Consider the following 27,649-nt stretch of genomic DNA (forward strand, 5'->3'; position numbering starts at 1 on the left):
AACTGACTTTTGCCTTATCTCAATTCGCATTCAACTCACAACTCACGGTGTGAGGGCCAATTATCGCAGACCTCCACAAAAAGCGACAGAACTTTCTTGGTTACTTTTATACATAAGACTGATTTCCTTTGAAATTGCACATAAATTTATTTAAGATTTTCTGACAAAAATGTTTATTTATTATTCATGACTAAAAAGACATTATTTTATTAACAGAGCGAATGAAATCCAAACTGAAAATCTGAATAAAAACATTGTTTTCACCAAATTTTCCATCTGGTAAAAAAAAAAAAGTTTTCTTAAAACAGTAATTACAGCATATAAGTAATATAATGTACTTACAATTTAGTTTAGTACCATTGTTTTATGGTAGAATTTATAGTACCTTGTCAAAACGTTTGTCTTCAAACTGTCAAAAACAAATCGCCGTAAATTGTATAATCTGCTGTCACAAAATTATACCATACTATTTTCGGATCGCTATAAGGAAGAAATACTATACTATTTTTTGATCGGTATGGTAAAATACTATTTTTCCATACTGTTTTACCCTAAATTATTAATTATATGTAAACTTTGTTATTTTTAAATGACTGAAGCGAGGTAATCTCACGATGATGTTTTAACATCTGGTCATTAGGGGGCGAGGAAATCATTTGGGGGGCCTGACCCCGACGGGGCCCCCATGGCTACACCCCTGGTGAAGACATACTAATTTCCTTACTTAAATGTTATAATATTTCATATATTCATATTAAATACTATAGTATCTGGTATTATATTTGGTCTAGGAATTAATTCGTGCGGTTTTACAAAAGATGGCGTAACTAGCTTATTGTCCCATAGTTTCGTTGATTCAAACATGCGTTGAAAACTACTGTCATTGAGCATCTTGTTTAGTATATGTCAGTTGCTTGAAGCGGAAACAACAACATTTTTTCTTCAACTGAAAATGGCGCATTTTGTGCCTGATAAAGTGTTTTTGCGGGGAGTTATTCTTCATTGCTTTAACATGAAGAAAAGTGCTACCGCAAGTCATCATATTTTAGTGGAAGTGTTTGGTGACCATGCTCTAGCTGAGCGAACGTGTCAGAAGTGGTTTGCACGGTTTAAAGGTGGTGATTTCAGCTTGGAAGACCAAAAGCAATTTGGACAGCCAAAAGAATTTGAAGATGAAGAATTGAGAGCATTGCTTGATCAGGATTCATGTCAAACGCAGGACGAACTTGCAGAAGCATTTGCAGTTGAGCAAACAACAGTTTCCAAACGTCTCAAAGCCATAGGAATGATTCAAAGGATGTCTTATTGGGTTTCACATGAATTGAAAAGAAAGACGTTGAAAGAAGAAAAACCGTTTGCGAATTGCTGCTTCAAAGACAGAAAAGGAAGGGATTTTTGCATCGAATTGTAACTGGTGATGAGAAGTGGATTCATTACGAGAATCCTAAACGAAAAAAGGCCTGGGTGAAGCAAGGTGAACCAGGTCCTTCACAACCGAAACGAGATATTCATTGTGCAAAGGTTATGCTGTATATATGGTGAGATTTGAAACGTGTGGTGTACTATGAACTTCTGAAACTTGGTGAAACTATTAATGGACACCGCTATCGACTACAATTAATGCGTTTGAAGCAAGCTCTGGCCTGAAAACGACCAGAATGGAATAACAGGCATAATAAACTTATTTATCAAGATGATAACGCTCGACCACATGTCGCAAAACCGGTCAAAACCTATTTGGAAAATGTCGGATGGAAAGTGTTACTCCACCCGCCATATTCACCAGACACTGCTCCGTCTGATTACTACTTGATCGATTGCATGAATAACGATTTGATTGGACAGCGGTTTACTTCTTCAGAAAATATCGAAAAATGGATCTTTGATTAGATTGCGTCAAAAGATGAGGAATTCTTTCGACACGGAATCCGTAAATTGCCTGAAAGATGGGAGAAAGTAGTGGCTAGCGATGGACAATATTTTTGTTAACGTATTCATTGACTTTGTTTTTGAAATAAAGTTTCAATTTTTATTAAAAACCGCACGAATTAATTCCTAGACCAAATAGATTATTTACTGTAATTAGTAAGCATACGCGCGTAAATAACTGTTGTTTTACTTGATGTATTATGTACCCTCGTGTATCAAAATATTGTGTATTCGCGACTGAGTTTGTGTGTCGGTCTTTTGTCCCCCCCTGGAATCGGTATTTTACCCCCTTGAAAAAGTCCTGCGGACGTCCATGCCTGGAAGCCGGATTGAACAATCTGTTAAATTTTCCTTGTAACTGCGAATCATGGCTAATCGTGGTTGACCATAAATCTTCATCCTCTGTATATCAGGGAGTTCGCATTAATGGTTCAAAACATTCAATCTATCACTACTAAATTTTATTTAGCCTGCCCATAGCGTCAAGGGATAACATGGAAAATTAGAATCAGAGCTATTGGACCTTATTATGTTCTCTAGTCTCTGTTGTCTTACTATGTTTATTAGCTTGACTAGCAGATCTACTAAAAACATATGCCCTTTTACTCCTGTCCATTTCAAGACTGTTTTTCGGATCACTACGTGACTCTCAAGTAGAGGCAAGAGAACATGTGGATCAAATAATTGTTCATTTAAAAAAAAAAAAAAGCGAAAGAGTTTATTTATTGAATAGATTACAATTTTAGTATCCCTTGAAGATTTTTTCAGATATTTTGTTACTCCTGAGAACGGGCAATCATTCTTGCGACTCTTAAATGTTCATTTAACCCTTAACATATCAAGCCTAACTCGTCAACGTTGTTTACCAAGCTGGGGTCTTCTGGGGACCCCAAGTATTTTAATTTCTCAACATAGTATTGCAACTCAAATTATTATTTTTTGGATGTCTAAAAGCATACCTAAGTTAAATGAGCATTGTTAACATATGTTTACTTGAGCAATATTCAGTTTCTCGTACAATTTTATACTTTTGTGTTCGTAAATCTGAAATACAAGTTTAACAATGGAGCTTTTACATTTTCAAGTGTGATTGTATTTTTTGTATTTTTTTTAACGAACGCATCGTTGATCTAATTATGTAATAGATAGTATATCCCAAACGGATGCAGGACACATAAAAATCGAGAATAAATTGATTCTTATAGTGCAGCAGTATCACCAAATATCACCCTCTGGGGTCCCTAGAGGACCCCGCTTGGTATGTTAAGGGTTATACCCGATCGTTTCTTTTAATCGATATGCGAATTATAACCAGGGGTAAAAGTGTGGGCGAACGTGGGAGAACGCCATCCCCGACCTCGGAAAAATATGTACGGCGTCCCCCAGGTCCTAAAAAATTAAAATGGGCAAGGAAAGGCGGGGGGATGGCGTGACGTCATGCCGCTTGTTACCGTCCCCCTACCTTTTCAGATCCACTTTTACCCTTGATTACCCTTGCATACAGAATTAACATCAGACGTTACGAAACGGTGAAATAGCTTTTATCTTTCTTTCTTACTTATCTTTAAAATAATAGGCCTACAACTTTTTATATCCAATGAAAGGCTCTCCAATTATCTGAAGTATAATGCATTTAATACATTAAATAGAAATGTAGTACAAGGGCTCGGTTTTTCTTTTGGGTAACATAATGAACAGTTGTAGCCCAGTTCTCTGAAACTGACTAAACAGTACGACTACGATTCTTTAAATAAATAAATTAAAAAAAAAAAAACGAAATATAATCAGAAGTGAGCAACAATTAAAAGCACATCTCAATATGTGGATTGACATCTTACACAAAAATATTAAATTTAACAGGAAAACAGCTACAACCACTGACAAATACTCAGAGCGCGCGCTATACTTGATGGCCATATAGGCAGGAAGGTTACCAGTGAAGGATTACATGCACGTGCAGAAGCAGAAATATTGCGGGAAACAGACGAAGCATTTTCTCCTGTACCAATCACTGAATACTCGTGCGCGGAGTGATACAAATTGAGTTACGCGGTTTGTTTTTGAAGGATGCAAAGGTATGTGAAAAAGCGAATAGTTTTAGACGGAAGCATTTATCGTAGCAGATGAGCTGCCAAAAATCTCGTATAATATTCTATTGCATCAAAAGTATATGGTGCTTTTACACGGTAGCATTTTGAATAGCATCTTGTCGTGATGTAGCAAACAAATCAGTAGAGAAGAATGCAATTGTGGCTCCGAAACTAAAAACAGAGATTTCAGTCGCTATTTCTTCTAAAGTCCTTTGTCGCATATGCTTGTTATGATACAAAGGACATTTATCTTTGTACATAGAAACAAGGATGCTCCCCATATTTTTCAATTAGCATAATAATAGCATCCCTACTTCAATTCATTTTTCTTTACTACAATTCAATTTCCCACACAAAACAAAGAGCATAGGATATTTGGCACAAAATCTTTCCCTTCTTTTAAACACACCATGGAGCTGCAATCGGACCAGAAATGCTGGGGAAAATGCTACAAAATAGAGCAGGTTCTATCGACAAGAAATGCCATGGGAAATGCTATAGCATTTACTACTTTATACTGTAGGATGTCGATGATACGATTTTTGCTACGATAAATGCTTCCGTCTAAAATTAGCTTAAGTCAGTAGATATGAACAAACAAAAACTCGTATATGAGACTATCAGCAACGAAATAATAAATTAAATTTCACTGTCCTCCACTAAGGTTGGCTTCGGTTAAGGTACGAAATTTTGCAGTTTAACCGTCGTTTAGTTGTTTCTGCAGAATTTGTAGTTCTAAATCCCATTTCTTGCGCTTAAACGCCATCTCTTCTATATAATATTCAGTATTTCTTTTCATCTCCTCTTCTTTGGCCTCTAACGTTTTTTTTGCCACTGCGACTTTATATTTCAATTCTTGCACCATTAATGTATGGATTTCTTGTTCATTGTCTATAAGTCCCTTTATTCTTTTTATCCTTTCATCGGCCTCTTGGCGAACTATTTTGAACTTTGATGACTTTCTTTTATTACCTCCAGAGTACGCCCGCATCACATCTTGGTTAGTAGTGTTATCTAACCGTCCTTCACAACCTGTAATACGAAAGAAGAAATGATATGTATTAAAGTTTTAGTTTACCTTAAGACTGAAATATGCTGTAACATAAACGTCATATGCAGTGTAATTTTCCCGGATTCTTTATTAGGAGTGCACTTGTGTTAAGCTTTTTTTAGACCGCTTTGTGAGAGGTTCAACGTTTATTGGTTTTCTTCTGGGAACGGGTACTTGATGTATTTGGTTTCTGTTAGTGTTCAATGTCAGTTTATCCCCCCGGAAAGAAACACTGCACAGAGGATGATATTAAAATGGACCCCGGGAGAGACCAACTCCTTTGCAATAGTGCAGCATGTAACTCGTCAAGAGTCTCTCTCTCTCTCTCAGACCTCAAACACACACACAACTAAGTTACTCTATGGTCTATGGAACCCGGAGGTTCAATGCCGCGTTCACAAAAGCTCACTACTGACTTCTGTCCTTAGCCAATTGGATACAGCTTTTACTTTGTATTCCTATTTCTGCGAGATCCATCTTAATATTGTTCTCCTATCTGGTCTTCTAATGGATCTTTTACTCAAATGCTTGCAGTCTATGTTTTTCCCTCAGAGTAAGCGACCATATATATTCTAAAGCATTGTTTCGAACCACGGTCGCCTATCCCGATAAGTAAACAGAGCCCGTGACCCTCCAACTTTGCACATATAATTTGGCCTGTATTCGCCAATATCAAAGGCGACAAATTTCTAGGAGCAGTATATTAGAAAAGCCGAGATTGAAGTATATGATATGCAAAAAAAGGTATGTCCTCGAGAGAAAAATTTAAGGGAGATGTATACTGAAAACAATGTTGGTAGTCCTATAAATTGCGACTGAGTTTTATCATCACGACACTACTGTCGCTAAAAGGAGCTGAGATAATTGTTTATTGGCTACCAGCGTAATCCTTGCATTTGATTCTGTACGCCCCGACCTGTTGCTGCTGTTAACATAAACGGATTTGTGTTATGTGATAACTTGTGGTGGCCGGAAGTAATGCGGCGAGGGAGCACAACGTTTTTTGGAGCCTAGGGTCGTCACGGGCCTGCATATGCTACATAGAAAGAACTTGAGAAAAACTTATAATTAATTTGCTGAGATCTTGCGTGGAGCTTTCTGAACATGACTATACAATATTTGCTTTTCATGTGAAATATTTTTTAAAAAAATCTTCGGTATAGCTGGATCATAAATGAACCATAATGCATGCACGCTAAATAATTTTTTTATCACTGTGTAAACCGGTGATTCCTTTCTGGTTTCGCTCTCTGAACCCATAAGCTGTACTGACTAAACCATTATCCAAGTACTTTTGTGTTCAGACGGTTTTCAAATTTTGAAAGCGGGAAGGAAATCAGAATAACCGATACTTTCGTACATGTTTTTCGTTCTTTTCCTATATTTAGAGAAAGAAAAGAGGAAGAAAATATATACCCCTATACAAAGCCGACGTACAGTTTAACAGAATCAATTTACGTATATATTCTTCAGGGTTAAGGACAAGAGCTACAATTATCTTACAAGAAACATATCAGAAAGTTTCCAAACTGTCTCATTATATTTATATGAAGAAATATTTATGTTCATAAATAAGTAGTGTACGCATTGTATACAATCAAACTTACTGGATGAAACGCTAATTTTTTAGTAAGAGTCTGCACCAGGGACCCGAATCCTGGGAGGATGATTGGAGATGTCCTAATTGTTGGAGCTTAGGGACAATATTCCCCAGTAATCTGATTTGAAAAGTACTTTTGGGGGGAGTAATCTGATTTGTGACCGACTACCCAAAGGAAAATGAGATGAAATTGATGCTTCTTGGCTTGTTCCATTTCTTAAAAAAAGAATCGTATTCTTTAGTATTTCAAACTGGACTTCGTGCTTTGGTGCGTTTACTAATCACATCAATATGTATTAATTCCACTCCCGCTACTGGGTCGCAAATTGTGATAAGTGGCAGAGGAGGATACGTTTCTCCGCACATTCTGGAAATTTGACACACACATTATAAACCTCATGTAGATATCCTAATATTTTTCGAGAACTTGTACTTATCATTGTCCAGTGCTTTCCCTTTCCCCTTCAGAACCAAAAATAGATTTCAGATTGTGTTCACGACACTAATTTGTAATGTTGATATATACCACTACTTCATCTTCATTGCCTGATAGATAATATTCAAGAGGCGCACCTCAGAAATCAGATTCATCTACCGTAACATGATTCTGATCTCCCACTCTCCTCAGTATAAACCTCAAATGTGCTTCTTTCCAATGTTGAAAATAGCTCTGTTCCCCTGATCCTCCACGATATGGTTTTTCAACTTCATCAATATATTGGCCTTATAAAAAAAAAATAAAGAAAAACGAACGCTCTTATCCGTCTCCCCCAATGTTGAAAACAGATTTGCGCCAAGAACAGAATAAAAACTGCAAATGAATACCGTACCTGTCAACTGTGAATGATTTCCACTTATGTGTGTTGGATCAGTAGATGAAGGTGATAAGAGACTACCATGCTCGGAAGTTGATGGAAACGTGTTCACATCCATAACATCCTTGGGAAAATCAGTTCTTTCCTTGTCAGGTGTTGCATTAGTCTCCAGAGTACCATCCTCAGACAGAATCAAACTCCCAATGCCAACCTGTGGGGTAAAACCAAATAATGTATTTGCCTTGAAATTTTGTGCTTTTATAAGTGCAAAGAGATTTGTAAATAAACATTTGCAGTATATTATTTTACTATATTCCCCTTTTCAGTTAAAAGGTAAAAGAGAAAAATACAAACCACATACGATGTATCATCTAGATTTTAAAAATTACTACCGTAATGATACAATAATGAGTAATAAATCTTGCAATACTTGCCGAACCCGAACAGCAGCCGCATGATATATCGTATTCGACCGTAAGTACAAAGTGAAACTGGACCAAATCTTCAGTCACTTTTCAGTGGCACTGACTGTGAATGTTGAACTATGTTTTATACGTGAATTATTACTGTATTATTTCGAACTTAGACATAACGCTGCGGCAGCAACCCAAAATACTTGTCATGCGAGAGAGAGGATACGATGAACCACAGAAATGTTCCAGAAATGTCGTGCAGGTTTTAAAAATGTCGTAGACCAGCCAAGATTCGGCTGCCACAGGATAACATATTCTGAGGTCACAATCCATCTACCAGATCACGATGATTATCGAACAGACTCGTCTTGTCCTAGTACACTGTAGTGTGTCGCCTTCACGAGCATGGGAACACCATGAAGAGTTGCCGCATTGTGCAAGATGAGTTGACAACAGTTCAGGCTCAGAAGAGAGTGGTTGCCATCAACTGTTGTAAATCCACACATTGTGTGTTATTGTCACTCGTGACAAAAGATGGATGTTTGCCCGAAATCTGAATGTACAAAAACAACGTTGGCGGTTGAGCAACGGCCAACTTCCAACACCGGTCGTCAAACAGGGCCGTTTCGAACAGAAGGTCATGTTTGTGTGCGTGCTGAAACTACAATTTGCTTTTAACGGAAGTACCATCAATACTACTGTATTCTGAACTGTTGGACGGATGTATTTTGCAGTACGGCAAAAATTATCCTATATTGGTGAACCGAATACGCATTCTTTTGCAATAAGATAATGCAAAACCATACTCGGATCGAAAAACGCAACAAAAAATGAGAATTTTGATGCCATCGAAGTGATGTCACATCCAGCATATAGTACTGACCTTGCCCCTTGGAATTATAACCTGTTTCGATTCTGGTCCATTTCCTGTAACCACGATATTTCAACAACCAACAGGTGATGGAAGTAACAGTGATTGAGTTCTTTGCCTCTAAGGGCAAGATGTCTTATTGACGTGAAATCGAGGAACTGGTATGAATGTGGCTGCAGACAGTCCAATAAAACAGGCTATAGTTTAAATATTAACTTTCTTCCGTTGTATATAAGTACAGATATGATGTGTAACAGTATATTGCAAGACCTATGACTTGTTCTTGTATTAGTTTCGTAAACACACTAAAAACCTAAGTAGTCAATAACATATTTTAAAACCTAATTTGAGTAAAATTCTCGCTCTCGAGGCAAAGAGGCGTATCTCATTTTCTTAACCTTTCCAGGACACAAGTTTAAACTTTTTCTTATTCTTTATTCTATCGTCTTTTTAAAAGTTTAATTTGATTTCCTTCGTTTCAAATATATAACTTGCGATATCAAATTAAATTTTAACCGAACACGATAGAATAAATTATGATAAAATCATTAAGCTTGTCTCCTGGAAAAGTTGGAAAAATTAGATACTACCCTTTGTCTGTAAAGGAACGAATTGTTTGTTTTATGTATAGAAATAAATAATTCACATCACACTATATTATGTATTAAATTTATAATGAAAAATATGTATTCACAGCAAGAGGAATATTGTTACAACATAAGAACATTTACGAACCTGTGACAGGGCTACAGTATCGCTATCAATTGCACCCATAATTTCAGAGGAACCCACAGAAATTACTGAGTCACATGGATCTTCTTTCGGGAAGTGTGGGGGAGGACCTCCACCTGTTCCCAAAGTTTCTCTACGTAGAATTGCCAGTTGTCTCCTTCTCTCGGATTTGAGATTGTCCCATAACTTTCTCAGTTGCTTTGATGTTCTCTGAAAAATAAGAGCACTAGCAATAACTATGCAATCTTCCTTACAGTTAAGAAACACACATAGGCCTACATAAATATGGTGTAGGGATAATGTACGATGTACAAGGAAAATAAAAGTATGGGAATGAAAGGAAGGAAGAAGTGATGGTAAAGCGGACGGCAAGAATTCTTCGTGGACCTTGCAATATTGAAGGTAAACATCTTAAAATTAGATTTAAGAAATGTTTGATTTTACTTTACAATAAATTTTCTGCTATAACCTGTCACTAGTTTTATTTCACTGGTATTACTGCTGTTCGAAGTATAGTAGAAACCACTCTCGTCCGCCCTCCGGTTGATTCGTCTGCGCTTGAGCCGAACTTGTCCCGACTTATCTGTGACTCACGAATCTATTGTTACGGCATTGTTATTTACTTATTGTTACCTCTTGTCTGCTTTAGTGCTCCGTCATCTCTTGTATGGTTTGCTTCGTTGTGCGTGTTTTCTGTACTATACTCCGCGGTTTTTAGTGCTGTTTGTTTTTATTGTAGAGAACAATACAGCCATTTTTGAGTTCAGAGATTGTTTATTTTACTGTAAATCCGCATTCTTCCGTATTTTCTAATAATTCGACCTTTTCTGCGTTCCGACCATACCCCAAACGCCAAAGCTGACGGATTAGAGGGGTTCTACTGTATATATTTTAACACAGTAATTTCGGATAGGTTTGGTTACGCCAAGCAATTTCTGTTTGAAATGAAATGAAATCTCCGAGTCTTACGTCCCACGGATATGCCGTTTAGGCTTAAGACGGTGATGATGCGACATAAATGAAATGGTGAAATGAAGAAAGTGGGAGGAAACGGGAGAACCCAGAGCAAATCCACGCACACGGTGTTAGTGAAAACTTTTGAATAAGTTAGATAAAAAAATTCTCTCATTAGAACTGATTTATAAAAAATACAGCATATTCTTATTCAAACAATTCAGATCGTAATGGACCTTATGTGTGTTTTGTGCTAAGGTCTTGATACTTACTAAGAACAAAATATGTGTCGTAATTTTGAAGAAAAAAGAAGTGAGTATCTTTAAGTTTTACATCCAACGTTAAGCCGGCTAGGCTAAAGGAGATGGTGATGATTAGAAATGGATGAAATGGTGGAATGAAGAAAGTGGGATAAAACGGGAGAACCCAAAAAAACCCACGCACACGGTGTTTCTCCACCACAAAGTTCACTTTGCGCGAGCTGGGATCGAACCAAGGACCCGATGCACCAGGAGCCACCACGGCCCTGAGATATTTTGAAGTTGGTATGTTGAGTTTACATATGAGAAGAAACTCACTGCATTTCTGCTTTTCAGGAAACTGGACTTCCTGATTTTTTACAAGCTTTTAAACTGGCAATAAAGGGCTCTCGTTAGGTGAGGTTGGGTTGTTTCAATTGTTTCTTCCTATAACCCATACTAAAATTTTGCAGACTCACTCTACTACTAGCGAAAATTACGAAACATTTGATTTGCTCTCACGAGAGGTTCTTCACGCAGCTGAGAAAACTGTATAAACATGGTTCTGTATGCGAGTGTCGCACGGATGTGGAGCACCTTACTGGCATAATCAAGGAAAGAATTCTGAAATGAACATGTGTCTCTGAATGCTACAGTGTTATGATTGTTTGAATTATCCGTCTTTTTAAACTCATTAGTGTAAACAGGACACAATGTTGACATTTAATCGTGTGTTAATTGTTGCATTAAGTAGTATCAATGTTGAGAAAGAAACAAGCAGAACCTAACCCACTTTCACTCACTATACATTACTCTGTAATTTTACGCGTAAGAAAGGTTGATTAACATCGCTGTTCGTCGCCTTGAATGGATACTTACATTTGATTTTAACGTTATTAAGTGCCCTCCTCTTGAAACAATTCTGCTAGATTTATTTTAAAATTTATCCACAGGTAATGTAAAACGTGATAGCCCTAAAGTAGTTATATGCATATGCGTCCAGTTTTACAGCACGCTATCAAAATAAAAATAAAAACTAATATACTTAATTTATTTGGCTTTAAATTATTCCCTAAGACATCCTGCATATTTTTCCTTTGCTGATACCCCAACAATCACAAACAGTTTGATAATATGTGTGTAAACTAATGTGCCATAAAAATATGATTAATGCGAGAAATAGGCGTCAGGCTGTTTTTTTTTTTTCGGTTTCTCGATTCCCTAATACACTCTACATACTTATTTTCGTGCTGTATGCCGTTATAATTTCTCACAGATTGATTATGAGTGCTAACTGATGTGCAGTTAGCCGCCTTCGTAATAGTTGCATTGTATTTTGTGTTTACAAATATCTTAATCTTTTTTTTAACAGTGTTTCAAGATGTATGGTATAAAGGAAATTACCCTTGTGGCAAATAATGTCCTGCAAAAATTACTGTGAGTACTCAACGACTTTCTACTAGTAATGGTTTCACACTAGTAACAATACTCTTATAACCATAAAATACAGCTTCCCCACGATATGCAGAAATACTCCGCCCGTAGAAATTAGTATCTAATACAATCCAATTTCATATGTACTCACTCATTTTAACCGTAAAATACAATTTTTATGACGACATACTGTAAAACTGCACACGAGCATTGCAGATAATACTGAATACTTTGCACAACAAACATTTCCGTATATTATAGCTTTCAACATTGAGTACGAGAGAAATTTCAATATGTGTTTGTCTAGTACGCCACTGCTCTAAATAATTACCGTTAAAACATGAATTGTGTGAGGAATTATCATATAAGTATCAGTAAACTAACCAAAAATAAATATTTAGTACTCACCTTGCGATGATCTGGAATGGCATTATATTCCTTTTCAATATCATCCCAAGCATTGCTCTTCTGTAGTAGTGTCGATCCATCTGTCCTTTTATTTTCAATTATGTGCTTGTATTTAAGCACAAGCTCTTTTAAATATGCTTTTTCCGCATTAGTATATACGATTCGTTTATTAATTTCTGTCATTGTGTTCTGCTAGTAAAATCTTACTTTGAATGAGAATTTTGCTCTTCTTTTATTTTATAAATGCTTATTGGCTGTTGCCTATGACCTCATCATTTCTATGACGTTTTTACTTGAGTCTACCTTGAAATCAACCTTCGATAAGGAACAGTCGAGGAAGGTTCATAAATATGAATTTTTTTCAAGTAGTCCTTGAACTTCAAGGAACACTTATCCGAGGAAGCCTTAAAGTCAAGTCAAGGAACAGTTCAAGGAGTGTTTATAAATATGGGCCTAAAACTTGGTGTTCCTATTGTCTGATCTAATACACAGTCCTCGTTTAACTTCTTGCGTCCCCGCGGTGGTGTTAATAAACGTACTAACTTATCGACTCCTACGTCTACACCTTCTAATGCTTTCTGTGCTCTAGTTATAATTCGTCTTTCCGTCATTAAACTATACTTATTCTAAAATATGTATACACACATTATATAATTCTAAACCCTTCGTATAAGCTTGTACACAAACACCTTTTGTATTAATCATGTAATAAGGCAAATATACTTTTATAACACAACCATTTCTTAATAATTCATAAGGAATTCTTATGTTTACTTCTAACTTATTAACTACACACATAATTATTGTTACCAAATGGAAAAATTAGTCATTATTATTATTATTATTTAACTTCATCACTGTTTTACACATTTCGCGAGGGTGGGCGGGAGGGTTTTAGCAACTATCAAGCAAGAATGCGGGATGTAAACAACCATGCCTTGGTGGTTATATAATCTTATGATAAACTAGTTTCGCCGGGAATCGAACCCTAAGCATACTCCACCATGCTCTAAATTACTACTGGAATCGTTACAATAGTCAAACTGACCTCACAGCATCTCCACTATGCCAACCTGGGTTGCTCTTGATAAAATTTAGTAAAACTTGAATATGTAGAGCACTCTGAGCTCCCCAGATTGATCTAATTTGCATGAAGCAAATCTATATCTACTTGCATTTATATGAGAGGTAAGTTTGGGGATACTCCACCACTGGTTGCATTGATTGAGGGCCAACCAGAGCCCTATTAAAATGATAACAACAATGTCTACTTAAACATGTGTATTTTAAGAGAATTAGTAATCATTTATGTGTAAAGTGTTGTTTGTGTAATGAAGACTTAAGAAAGTGTAATTTAATGTGTAACTCATGTATAACGAATTGGGTTAGCACAGAATTCGGTTGTGACACATACCTGTTGTTGATGATTAGCGGAACCAAGCACTGAATGATCGTATACTAGTAACAGCAGTCGGTTGTATTTCAACGTTGAACTTCTTAGACTGTTCTCTTAGTGTTTGAAGTTAATAATGTTTTAACTTGACGAATTGTAGAACTTTAAATGCTACTTCTCTAATATCGATCCTCTGTTAGTGATACTCTGATAATCATGTCATTGAATAAAATAAAAGGTTTTTATACAACTCAAACTGCTGACGATCCAGTAATACGGTTTCAGCACTCGGGCCGATTTTCGTCCACGTGCGTCCCAGATCTAAAAAGATCTTATTCAACCAAATTCTCATAACCTCAATTCAATCATGATGACACGAAACAATGTCACTTTCTTGATGTCCTCATTGTCCGAAGAAAAGTGTGGATGTTAACAAATTTATTACATAACATTACAAGCTCTTGTTGATAGACTAGAATTCATACAATTTGAAGTATACACATACTGTATTCTTTGCACATATCTCTTTAGAGATAAACAAGAGTAAATTAGGTCTCCTGAAACTCAAGACCATACTACACTTAAACTAAACAAATTAAACCAATAATTAATAATTATCTATGGTCTTGACAATATTTGCACAACAGTATTATCTGAAGGACAATTTTTCGAAATCAGTCGTATTGTTCTGCAGTTCAGAGCTTTCTTGTTAGTTCTACTGTAGCATGTATAATTGTGTTTTGAAATGTTGGTGTGGAACAGAAAAGATGATGATGAAAGTTGCTTCTGTGTGTAAAGAGTCTTAAAATACATTTTCAGAGGAACAGATTCCCAGAGTGAAAACATCCCATCATCGACTTCATCGAATGTTACAGTTGTATCTCAATCTAATACCTGTGACATCTTAGAATCACCAGTGCTATCGTCTACAATAGAAACTGCGTCCGTTGGACGACGATCATCGCAGAGATTAAGGAAGTAAGTGTTTGTTTAACACGAAGTAAGGTATGGGTAAATGATGATGATAAATTGAATGCAAGAACTTAATTAAAATCCCAAAAACTAATAGAATAATTGATCCATTCTCATTAAAGCATCATTTGACAATCAGGTGAAATTTCTAATGAGCGATGTTACTGGTTTGATAGAGGATTATTAAGACATAGGTCAGATGCAAATGGTTGAAATCCATAAGATAAACAATAGTAATTGGAGAAAGTTTTATGTTTTGTGTGAGAATGGAATTTTCTTGTATGAAGCTCAAAGCAAGAAAATACAACTGTCAAACCTAAAGTTGGTAATAATAGTTGAAATATAAATAAATAAAAGTGGTAAAAATGGCTTTCACAAAGAGTGATGTATTGAGAAGAAGGTTATTAGTCATCTTTAGTATTAATGTGTTGTAAAACTGTTGCATGGATATGATGAAAATGAGAAGATTAACGGAAGGAAAAAAGTTAAGACGTGTTCTTTCTATATTACATATTCATTCAGTGGGAGAGAAAATAAGTTGTATGCTGCTTCTGTCATCAAATTTAAGACTTTGTAGATGTAAATTGGACATATATGAGTATCCAGGATTCATTCAGTGAATTGGTTAAACTGAACGAGAATTCCATTGATCTTGTATTTAATGTACTCTTCATATTGTTTGTAGTTAAGTATTACATCTAGAATATTTTTGATGGTGTGAGAAATGACGTGACTAGTAGCGGCATGTCACGAAATTTAAATTTAATATTGTTTGCATAATCGTAATTAATTAATGATTTCTCTTACGTGCGAATGTTGTAGAGAGATAATAAGAGTGGAGAAGGGGAGATTAAATTTCTTCTGCTTTCACCAGATGTTTGTTTCATATGTTTTGACTAGTGGGAAATGATAATCATATAACATACATACATCTTTTATGTTTTGGGTGAACTTTAATGGCCAACATGGTATCATGATGATCGCAGATATTTCAAGAAATAATTCCTTCATCACACTGTATAAAAACATCTTATATAATTTATTGAAAATAAAATTATGTCGGTTTCAGAGCATCAGCTTCCCAGGGAGAAGAAATTTCATCTTCAGGTAGTACAGTTGCAACGACTTCAGATTCTCAAGATGTCTTTGAATCCCCTGTACCATCTTCTACAAAACCTGCATCCAGTGGGCGACGATCTTCACAGAGGTTGAAGACGTAGGTCTTTTTTTTTTTTCTTTCTTTCTTTCTTAAAGCAGTGGTACTTTTTTAACTGATGACATTAATTTCTTCTCTAATCTATGTATGCTTTTGCAAAATATTGGTGCCAAACAATAACAGCTGCTACTGCGATTGCGAAGTCGAAAGTGCTTAAGTTAAAATATAACTTGTGGTAAGAGCACTGTGAATTTTCAGAGAGAGAGATGGGTGATACAAAATAGATGTTGCAATAAGCAGTGGTTAATGATGTCAATATTACCATTTAGTATCGTTTTTGTTAAATACGGTTGTTAAAATAATAAAATGTAGTTTATCTACATAGAGTATGGTTGAGTATTAGAAGTGGTCTGTGGGCCAATTTTATCTATATGGTACTTTCGTATGAAGTGTGATCAGTTTAGTAAATGGAGATAGTAATATGGAATCCTTAGTGGATAAATTAATGTAAATTTCTCTCTGAATAAAATAAAAATCGTGAGCTGTGTGTTCTGATTTTGTGAATAAGCTAGTAGATAATCTGATACAATGTGTTATATTTACAGTTCGCGCGGAAAGTATTGACGCGAAACAAGTGAAAGCTAGAACCACAAATAAAACGACGCCGTACACAACACAAAATAAAATTTAGTCAGTATTTTGCTAACCTTCTTTCCTCTTACATGCTTTCAGTTATTCTGGAAGACTCAAGGCGGTATTTCGGCGGGTAACAAGTGGTAAATTGTCCCAAACCTCCCTGATGGCAGTTTCTAGCAGAGACAATGTAGAGATGTCCATACGCTGTAAACGTCTCTTTATTATATACCATAGCTTTTCTATGGGGTTTAAGTCTGGACTTTGCCCTCGGAAATCTTCAAAAAACGTGTCACAAGCATCTTTAAGCCAAGATACCACACTTTTGGCTGTATGACAAGGAGCTTCATCTTGGATAAAAATGACTCTTCACTTTTTGCAAATGACGATTCCAATATATCGTTTAATAGCTCGAAATAGACAAACTGATTCATAGTCTGGTTTCTAGGGTGCATTAACTAACTCTCCTACACCACCATAACTAAAGGAACAACAAACCGTGATACTGGATGGTTTTTACAGATGGACAAATGCACTAAAGAAAGGTGTGATCAGCACTATGAGGACAGTACATTCGTTGGCAATCAGTTCGACTAACAAAAAACGTGGCTTCATCAATCCACAATACTTTATTTTTTTTCAGACATTAACAGTCCAGGTACCATATTTATAGAAAGCCAGTCTTTTCTTACGATGATTCTCTGCAAGAAGGGGTTTTCGGCGAGCTCTATAACTTCGTCGCCCTAAGTCGTCATGAATTTTCTACTGCATTGTTCGAAGGGACACACTCCCAAGCAATGCAGAATTGTTTTCATTTAATTCACTACCTGTTAAAGAAGGTTGCTTCTTCTGCTCCTTTTCATGATCTTTAGCGTTCTTTGAGACAGTTTCCTAGGTCTATAAAACTTTGGTCTTGGGCGGTACATTTTGACCTTCTTAGTCCTTCAAGCGTGTTTCACAGAACGTTATACTGTTCTCAGCTTCAAACGCGTTTACCTAGAGATATCTTTGGATTTTTTACCAGCATTAAACAGGGCAATCACCACCTCACTTTCATCAGACATCAACATGTAGTAAGGCATCTTATCACAAAGAAATGAGATCACAATACACACATTGCAGCAACAAAATTACACTAAACACCAAGAGCACATGCACACGTCAAGTAACCCCATCGACCCACCAGAGCAAATTGAAAGTTGTTACTACACAGAAAGAAACGCTACAGGTGGGTCTTTCCTGCCAGCGAGCGACAATACTTTACGCGCGAACTGTATATACTAGAAGCCATATAGGAACTCCTCATGTATCTGCTAATTCAAATATAAATACATTCCATCTTTAAGATGTTCTTCAATTTCAAGCCTTACCATAGTTGGTCTGTATTAACTTTAGCCGTAATATTAATTGATAGAGCTACTTTTTGATTTCTGGATCATGTACAAGAGTAGACCAGATAGTATCGTACAGTTGCTTGTAACGTCTTATTGTTCGCACTAGGGCCATAATACTAGCTGGTCAGTGTTTAAAATACTTCCAGTTTAACGTCCCACACCTATGACCATTAGGCTGAGAGAGAGAGAGAGATGATTAAGTGAATGACGGAATTAAATTGTGGGAGAGAACGAGAATACCCCGAGAAAACCCACGGACACAGTGTTGTCCACCACAAATGTACTTTGCCGGGCTCAATGTTTAAGATTTAGTCATTTAGCACGATGTCTACGTCGCCCAATGTAAGTCACCGTTTACTGCGCCATATTTCCCACCAGTGAATGCATGTCAATAAAATGTAGGGAATGGTTTAAACATTATTTCTTCACATAGACGGGAGTTTATAAGTTCTCTACCATGCAGACAAGCTTTCAGATGAAGATTGCAGCTAAAGAGAGTTTGGCATGTATGTCAATTTCATGCTTACAGGTATTGTGTACTTTGGAACGTGTGATGTCTAATTACTGTGTTCCATTTTGGCCTCACTTCCCCCCCCCCCCCCCCCCGTGTCCCTTTCCGTAACTAACTCCCGTCTTACTGAAGAAGTACTTCACTACTCCGTTTAACGTGGTTCAGAACTAACATGAGACTCATTTCACTCAAACGAGTCTACCTGCCTACTCATGCTTCGAGCTTTTATTGCCAGAGAGAGAGAGAGAGAGAGAGAGAGACACACACACACACACACACACACACACACACACACACACACACACACACACACACACACACACACACACACACACACACACACACACACACACACACACACACACACACACACACACACACACACACACAGGGGAAAAAAAAAAAACCTGCTCTGCCCAACGCATTCAGTCGGGCAAAAATAGCTGCAACTTCCAAATCTCGGTGAAACTCGTCTCATTCAAATGGGCTCCTCTAATCCCTACGTTACAATACCGGGGAAACAAGAACAAACTCACGTTAAAAAAGATACCTCTGTTAGGCATATCTTACTTAAACGGGCTTAGTAGAAGAGTCCTAAGACTCGTACCGAGCCATTTTATACCTTCGCAAAGCAAGAGAAATTCATCTGCTTGGGGGGAAGAAAATGTCACTGCTCTCTGCTCGAACTGTGGCAAAATTAGAGGACTGAAGAAATCAGACAAAAGCATGCAAAGAGTTATACAGAAACGTAATACAGCATCATATTTAAAAAGCTGTTTGCAACTTGGTAACGTGTATTCGTTACAAACATGACTCTACATTCTACCTGGACGCTCCATACCTACTTTTCTGTTCTGTTTCATTCTTTTTGTATACTTTCCATTGATATCTACTTTACCGACGAAGTAGCTCAAGTGGTAGAGCGTTGGTTTCGCATTCGGGAGGTCGTGTGTTCAATTCCCGCTGCCGACCATTCTGACGGGTTTTTCAGTCCTACCAGGCAAATGCCGGGATGGTACCTACTAAACAGGCTCTGGCCGATACCTTCTTAAATGCTTTACATTGTTGTTGTTGTTGTTGTTACATATTCAGTATAAAACGGCCTCTGAGCTGTATCTGGTAATTATTAAATAAATAAATAAATATCTGACGATGGGTTTGTAGGATACGTCGTTTCGTGTGAGTGTGTAATTAGTTGTTATATACATAAACCTTAGAAGATATTAAGATACAAAATTTTAAGATTTTTATACGATTCTCAGCATGCCATCAAGTTTACGCCGCAAAACTATTAGATATTCCACTGTTACAGTATTCCTAAGTATAATGCATAGTATTTTGGAGGTTCTTGATAATCTAATCTGTGAAGTGCTGTGCGCCTAACATAAGCAAAACTGCGAAGAACTTCTGATTTCGCTCGCTTTCAGTGAACACAAAGGCAGTCCAAGAGATATCGCCATTCTTCCCTTTATAGTCAAGTGTTTATTTTTGATTGTTATAAAATACATCTTTATTGAACTTGAAAATAGTGGCAAAGGCCATCAAAAGTGAAAAAATAGTTAGTTCATGATTGACTTACAGACATTTGTCTTAACAATTGGTAATACATATTTTGAAAACCGATCTTTTTTTTTTTTTTTTTTCTCAGACCTGGTGATTCACATAACAAAGGAAAATCTCTAAGTAGCAGAACCTCTACATCTGATTCACAAGGAAGTTCTGTATCAACATCCAGTCGACAGACGAGGTCTTCCTCCAGTGGACAACAAGAAACTGACTCCAGACAACAAACACGGAGTTCCCGACGACAAGCACAAAGGTAAACTACTGAAAAATGTGTGCATAAGGCTTCAAGTATAAATTGAATTAGTAAGTAAGCTACAGTTTACATCAATGGGTAGGGCAATTTTCCTAGCTGAAATATTCAGGGCTCCCAGCTGTCCTATTTTCCTATTACTTTATCTTGTTCTTTATTTCCAATATTTTTCAGTGATTGAATTATTAAAAATAGAGGCCAAGGGCTAAATGTATCTCAGCATTTATTTTTGCTGAGGGACTAATCACTAGTCCTCACTATTATTTTTTTAAAATTTGTTTTTTTCCCATCCTTTCATGTCCATTCTTTTTTTCTTTCTTTGTTTCCTATGTGCTTAGTCTTCCCCAATGAAGCTTAGCTGAGGAACCGTTCCATGCTCTAGTTTCTTGGGTAAACTTTTTCTTTCAACAGTGTGTTCACCTCCGGTGCTTGAGGTCCCTGGTTCGATCCCAGCTCGCGCCATGTGGACTTTGTGGTGGATAAACACCGTGCTCGTGTGTTTTCTCGGGGTTCTCCCGTTTCCTTCCACTTTCTTCATTCCACCATTTTCACTCATCTCTCATCATCACCGTCTCCTTTAGCCTAACCGGCATAACCGTGGGACGTAAAATTTAAAGATTTCATTTCATTTTTTCTTTCAGCAGTGTGTGCAGCCGTATTGGCTAGGCATGGAGGTGTGTTGATATTCACCAACATATTACAACGCCTTCCAATATTGCTGTACATAATATGCAGGGTTCCCACACGCGTCCTGGAAAACCTGGAAATTATGTATAAACTGGAAATGATTTGAAATTTATGTTGTATAACAGTTGTTAGAAGTGTATATATAATTTGCAGAGCTATGATGAATGAAATGCTGTTACATTAGTTATTTTAGAAGGAAATATGTTGTTCAAATAATTCAATGTTTAATTAGATTCAAATATAACATTACAGAAAAATGAGTTATCAGTCTTTTTTTTTTCATTAGAAACATATGAAGTAATGAAAAATAATGTCAAAATAAAGTTCATCTGTAAATAAAAGAACTAGAAGGATAGTAGGAAGGTAGAGAAATAGTTAATATTTTGCGTGTATTCAAAATTATGTATAAATAACGACATGTAAAATGTGTTAAATGCCATGCTAATCCTATAAATAAGAGTTAACTATTTCTTTTTCTTCTGAGGTAATGCGAATATGTTTTAAATTCTAACAATATTAAATCTGCAGGTTTTTTTTTTTTTTTTTTTTTTTTTTTTTTTTTTTTTTTTTTTTTTTTACCATTTTCAATACCTTTTTCAAATTGTATTTGCACAAAAATCATAAAAACAAAAGAAAAAGTAACGTGAAAAGTGTAATTTAGAATGTATGGAGAGTTGAAATAATACTTCCAGTTGCATTACTAATTTGGGTTTATGCATTGTAGTCAAAATGGTTGGTACCCCGGAAAATCTGCAGTGAATACTGGAAAAGTCTTGGAAGGTTGGTGGGTGAAGGGTGGCCTTTTCTTACAATACATTTATATTTTTATCTATGCTTCAGAGCGTAATAGTTTATTGTAGAAACCAAACTGTCCTATTTTATAAACCAAACTGTCTTATATTTTTTCAATGTCCTTCTGGGAGGCCTGAATATTTCAGAGCTGAACATCATGAAACACTGAAATAATAACTGTATGTTCGATTCCTTTCTTGTGCAATATTGGTATTCTTAGCATCCAGAATGTATATTCTCTATTACATAATATAGTATTAGGAGTGTTTTCAATATCCACGATCTATTCTTTTTTTTTTTATTCCAGTGTGTTCCAACTTTGTCTTCAATAGAGTAGTCCTCGAAGTACAGATGCATAAAAGCATTATTTTATGTTTTCTTAAAAATCCTTGTTTTCATGCCTCTTAACGTATTTTGTTTTCCTTCAACAGATTCTACAGTGACAGCTCTCTTGATTGATTTTCAATGCAACTTCCTTGTTTACCTGAATCTTGTTCACAAGTTACGCAACCCAATCGACATAAGAACTCTTTGAGTTGTCTAGCTTCAATCTTATCAGTACTTCACATTTAATTTCTTGAGTTCCGTAATTTCAATTTGTTTGCAAGGAAAAAAAAAATGTTGAGAGTGATAGACATAAAAGTACTCAAGCAAATTCGTTAAAAACACGATTACAACGCTTTGCTAGTCGAAGCACTTACGAGCTCTCTAATATCAAATTTGAAAATGTTAATGTGAACTGTTTGCAAAATTAAACAAAGAAATATCCTTTTTTAGTTGTAGGTCTGGCACTGTAGTAAAATTTACTTTACTAACAGAACTTTTTCCGTTACTGTTATAAGCTGAGTTCTTCGTTTCAACATTACGTATGCTTGTGCTTTCTGTGAAGTTCTGGGTTTGGTCCTCGATGTCGGAACAAAACTTCGGATAAAAGACCAAACAATGATACTGATTCTACTTTAATTATATGTGTTGTCTGGTTTAACTTTAGTTACTGATAAGGGACGTTCATCTTCGATAATCACATGACCTCTGGCCAGGAATCGAACCCAGGTATTCCACGCCAAAGATGCGTACTCGAATCGTTTAGCCACAAGGAAGTCTCACTTTTGAATTTGTAAGCTTCAGTATCTAAGGATATACAACACTGCTAAAAAGCTACGTATGTTGCTTGGAAGCTTGTAATAAAGTGCATATTACTCAACAACTAACAACACCGCCTGGTACACAATTCCATCACTTTCTGCCACGTCGTAATCTATTTTTTAAGTAATTTCTTTACGGTATTTCTAGACTAAATATTCTAGAGGTTCTTGTTTCTCTTCTTAATGAACAAGGCGTTATTATTTTGAAATCAATATAAATAAAATAATGCTTGGTATTTATAATACGAAAAGTTTTTTTTTTTTCTTAAACAACTACGGTTAGCTAGACGTTTTATTATTTTACTAGCTGAACCTGCGCTCTCTACACAGCGCATCATTCTCATATGAGCATAAATCGCCTTATCATTCCTTACAACATCTGTACATGTCTCTTTACAGACACAAGTTAAAGACGTATTGATTTAAAAATAGCCAAGGGGTATCATAAAGGGGAGATTTTTCGTTTCTGAATATCTCGCACCGTTTGCGAGATTTGAGCCTACTTCCGGTTGGAGTTTCTAATTCATGTATGACCAGTGTTTTCTTTCTTCTTGCATCCAGTATGTAATAAGCAAATACATTACATACAAAATTAATATAATGTCAGTTATATATGGTGTTCATTGGGCAAAACACTCCCAAGAAAGGTTCATCTTAGATTGGAGAAATGGTTATCCTTCCTTTTCCATTATTATTTGGCTATGAAACAAATGCCGGAGACATATACAACCCCTATATACAACTGTGTGGTGTTGGAATGTATAATGATTAGGATGTGATGTTTTGTTTTTTTAATTTCAACACTTCCAATGTACCCGTAAAAATGTAATAAAGAAATAGTGCCCATGTTTTGTAAATATTCAATTAGAACTGGACAATCTACATGAAATTTGCAATCGATCAGTGAAAACGTCATCTTTCTAGAGCCTCTAGTTTCTGAGATCTCATTGTCGAAAGGATAGGCCGCAAACTTATATGCGTATTTTAAAAGAGCTCCAAAGATGGCAGCACAATTCATTTGCATTTATTTCGGAGAAGGCTTACTAAAGGCAAAGGCGTTTGAACAATAATTTAAAAGGATAAACTTTGTGAAAAATATTTCTTTAAGTAATTTATTTAAAGTACACTCTTTTAAAAATATTTGTCTTTGTTATAAACGTGAAATCACAAATAACCGTAAATCAAAGGTTTGAATGCTAAGGTTATAGGTTAGAGCTCGGTCTCTCTTAAATGTTACTGTAGCATTTTAATAGATAGATTATTTTTTTTAAGGGAAAAAGTAAAGAAAAACGAAATGTTTGCAGATTTGTAGCACATATTATTTAAGCGAAATTTACTTCATGCTTAAACATTTACAAGGTAAGAGTTTATGACAAAATTTCTTTCTACTGTATATAAATATATATATACACACAGATTGTTAATGAACTATACCGACAAACTTTTAAGAGGTGTTTCGTCACATCAAAATAAGAGAAAAAGTTTATATGGACCTATGGCCAAAACTGCATAGTTTCAGAGTTAGGGCTGTCCAAAATCGCGAAAAAGCCAAATTTCAGGAGACCCTATTTTGAATTCGAGAGACTGTGGATGGTGGTCCTTATCAGCGTAAAGGAAGTCACGCATACGAAAAAGCATATTTCATTAATGTTCAATGGGTGTACAGATTATTCCCTGCAGGGTGAAATTCCCAGACATGCCATCAGCTCTGACTTTATGATTGGTCCAAAGTAGGCAAACGATAAGCCTTGGTATCAGTGAACACGGAATCCTTTGGCGCGATGTCGGAAGTGTTAAGGATCGTCATCAGCACGGTCTCTCGTACTCGGGAAAACGCATGCTGCAATGTTTTTTTTCACGCTTATAAGTGAAGAAACCGTGAAATATACCATGAGGAAATACATATCATCACACGTTATCCCGAACACAAATATACATGGAGCTACCTGTTCCTAACACTTCAGCCTTCCCTTCGAAGCATTGGATGTCCATTATTGTCAAGGTTTACCTCCTGCCTACTTTGGACCCTTCTCGAAATCAGGGTATATCTGAAAAGTGTTGAAAACATATCTGAGAGTTACACCCTGTAGGGAATACCCTCTACACACACTGACAATTGATGAAATATGCATTTTGGATTGTGTATGCGTGGCTTCCTTTACGCTGATAAGAACCACCATCCACAGTTTCTGGAATTCGAAATAGGATCTATTGAAATTTAGCTTTTTCACGTTTTTGGACAGCCCTAGCTCTGAAACTGCAGTTTTTGCTATAGGTCCATATGAACTTTTTCTCTTATTTTGATGTGAGGAATCACCTCTTAAAAGTTTGTCGGTATAGTTCATTTATATATACTCTGTATATGTATATATAAAACATTGAGAGTTGAAATTTTATGGTCTATTGTAGTGTTATTGATAATTTTATGTGTGATTGAATTGCAGGAAACAAAACACTGGAGAAGATACAGACGATGACTTTGTAATGGGAACTCCACAGGGTGCAGTAGTCAGACGTCAAGTATTATCAACAGCAAAGAAATCTCGGACAACACGTTTGAAACGAAGTTCCCGACGTTCTCAATAAAATATTTTAATTTTGTATTCGTATTTTATAAAATATTTTTTAAAATAGTGTAATTAGTAACTCTTTGCTTGTTGTGATTGCAGTAGTAAATTGTTTTATGGTACAAATTACATTGTAACATGTTTTTTATTATAATTCATAGTAGAAACATTTTAACAAGTATATTTTCCACTTCATAGAACGTGTGACAGTTCATCATACTATATATATATTCATTTTTGTAATAAGACAACCAAATATACTCCATGGACTTTTTCGTACAGATTTAATTTGTTTTTACTTAGATATATCCCATATTTTCAATGTTTTGTAAAATAAATTTAAAGTGTTTTCCAATAAAATATTTTCAGTTATACCAGTACTAAGAATTTGGCATTTTTACGTTTTTTGTTTGAATTTTGACGTACCCACGATTTAACGGACCTCGATTCAATTAAGTTCGGATTTAGCAAACACAATTTAACAAATGCATCAATAACAAATGGAAGTAAGAAAGAGATCTTAGAAAAGGAATTGAAGCTTTTTCCAGTCTTCTGATACGAACTTGTAAAGATTTTTTTAAAAACTAATGTTGTATGTACGGCCAGCAACAAAAGTACTTGAACCTTTGACTTCTATAACGTCATTAGGTCGGGTCCAGTGCTTTTGGTGGTATTACAAACGCCTGAACAAATGCATCTCAACTTACACATAACTTTCCAAGCAGTTGGTAAGCCTCTGGAGTACTGAAACAGGCTTCTGCTGTGCAGTTGATGAACGAAAAAGCTTTATCCACTTTAGTATTAATCTGTTTAGAACCTGTCGCCCAATGAGTGCCATATATTAGACATTCGTTGTGTGTATAATGTATTGTTTCACTACATACTGCATAAGAGAAGAATTTTTTTTAAAAAAAAGCACTGATCATAGAGGAGATATAAAATGGTTGAAATTGAAAATATCAAATCTGAAACAATTGAAAAAAATAAGTTTGTAAGTCTTGTCTCTATTCATGGCCCTGTTCCAATTCTCTTATTCCAACATCTCTTTCCTCCTTTACAGAAAATGATGTTACTTATCACATTTTAAGTATGGATTGAAGATGAAGCATGCTCAAAAGTTGAGACCAACCGGAAATTGAATCTGGATTTTCTGATTGAAAATCTAATTTATTAATCCCTTACCTATGTGAACCAGTTCCTTGAGTTTATACAAAAGCTGTTAGCTAGTTAAAATCCTTTCATATAAGTCTAGACAAGCCACTAAGGCCTATAGAGAGATCATTAGCTGAGGAAATTTTCATCATCAACTTCTATTTTTTAGTGATTTTTTATTGCGATGCAACTCTTATCATTTTAAGATTAAACCTGTTTTACATCAGCTATTGTGACATTAAAGCAAATGTGCCTTGTGCAAGAAATATGTTTATACATTGCAAGAGTCATAATTTCCAATTATGCGCCGCAAACTCAGTCGTATGTGACTGTAAACAAAACCTAGTGTGGAACAACATTCCTTTACACTAATACAAATTTGAAGTAGCGTACGAAATAGTCGAGCGGTTTGAGTGAATAATTTGTAATCATGTAGCTTTTCTTTCTTTCTTTCTAATCTACCCGGAGACTTGAGAACATTTCTTTAAATAACCCTTTGTCAACATTCCTTTTCAAATTCGATTAGGAAACAATATTTTAAGAATTGTAAATGTAAAATACCCTAGCTGGAAACAAGATATTAGGTATTGTCTCTATTCTATTATCCTCCTCTCGTGCACAAGGAACCAGAGTAAGGTTCTCAGTAAGCTTATGTTGCTCGGATTCTACAATGACTTATGGGTCCACTCTCAAAGACACGCTGCGGAAAGGGACGCTAAACTAATTAATCAACTGTGTTTCTTGCTGTTCATTTTAAACTGGCAAAATAATAATCTTTGTAGAAATGAAGAAATATTTACGTTATTCTTATTATAATTATCGAAAGGAACATTAAATTCATATTAATTAATCAATCGAATTAAAACAGTAACAAAGTTAGATTTGGTAATATCAG

The 27,649-nt window shown here is 35.8% G+C and overlaps 1 protein-coding gene across 1 annotated transcript in view; it reads left to right on the top strand.

Moving 5' to 3' along the window:
* Positions 1-25,992, top strand: part of LOC145667088 (condensin complex subunit 3-like) — a 151,880-nt gene extending 125,888 nt beyond the window's left edge. Inside the window, exons 26-29 of the mRNA XM_081734805.1 lie at positions 14,749-14,907; positions 15,971-16,117; positions 20,244-20,414; positions 25,480-25,992. Of these exons, the coding sequence (XP_081590931.1) occupies positions 14,749-14,907; positions 15,971-16,117; positions 20,244-20,414; positions 25,480-25,621 (619 nt within the window). The 3' untranslated portion in view covers positions 25,622-25,992. The remainder of the gene's footprint in view (positions 1-14,748; positions 14,908-15,970; positions 16,118-20,243; positions 20,415-25,479) is intronic.
* Positions 25,993-27,649: the final 1,657 nt, after the last annotated feature.

This window comes from Thermobia domestica, chromosome 12 (assembly GCF_964235325.1).
Source record: "Thermobia domestica chromosome 12, izTheDome1.hap1.1, whole genome shotgun sequence".
Lineage (NCBI taxonomy): Eukaryota > Metazoa > Arthropoda > Insecta > Zygentoma > Lepismatidae > Thermobia > Thermobia domestica.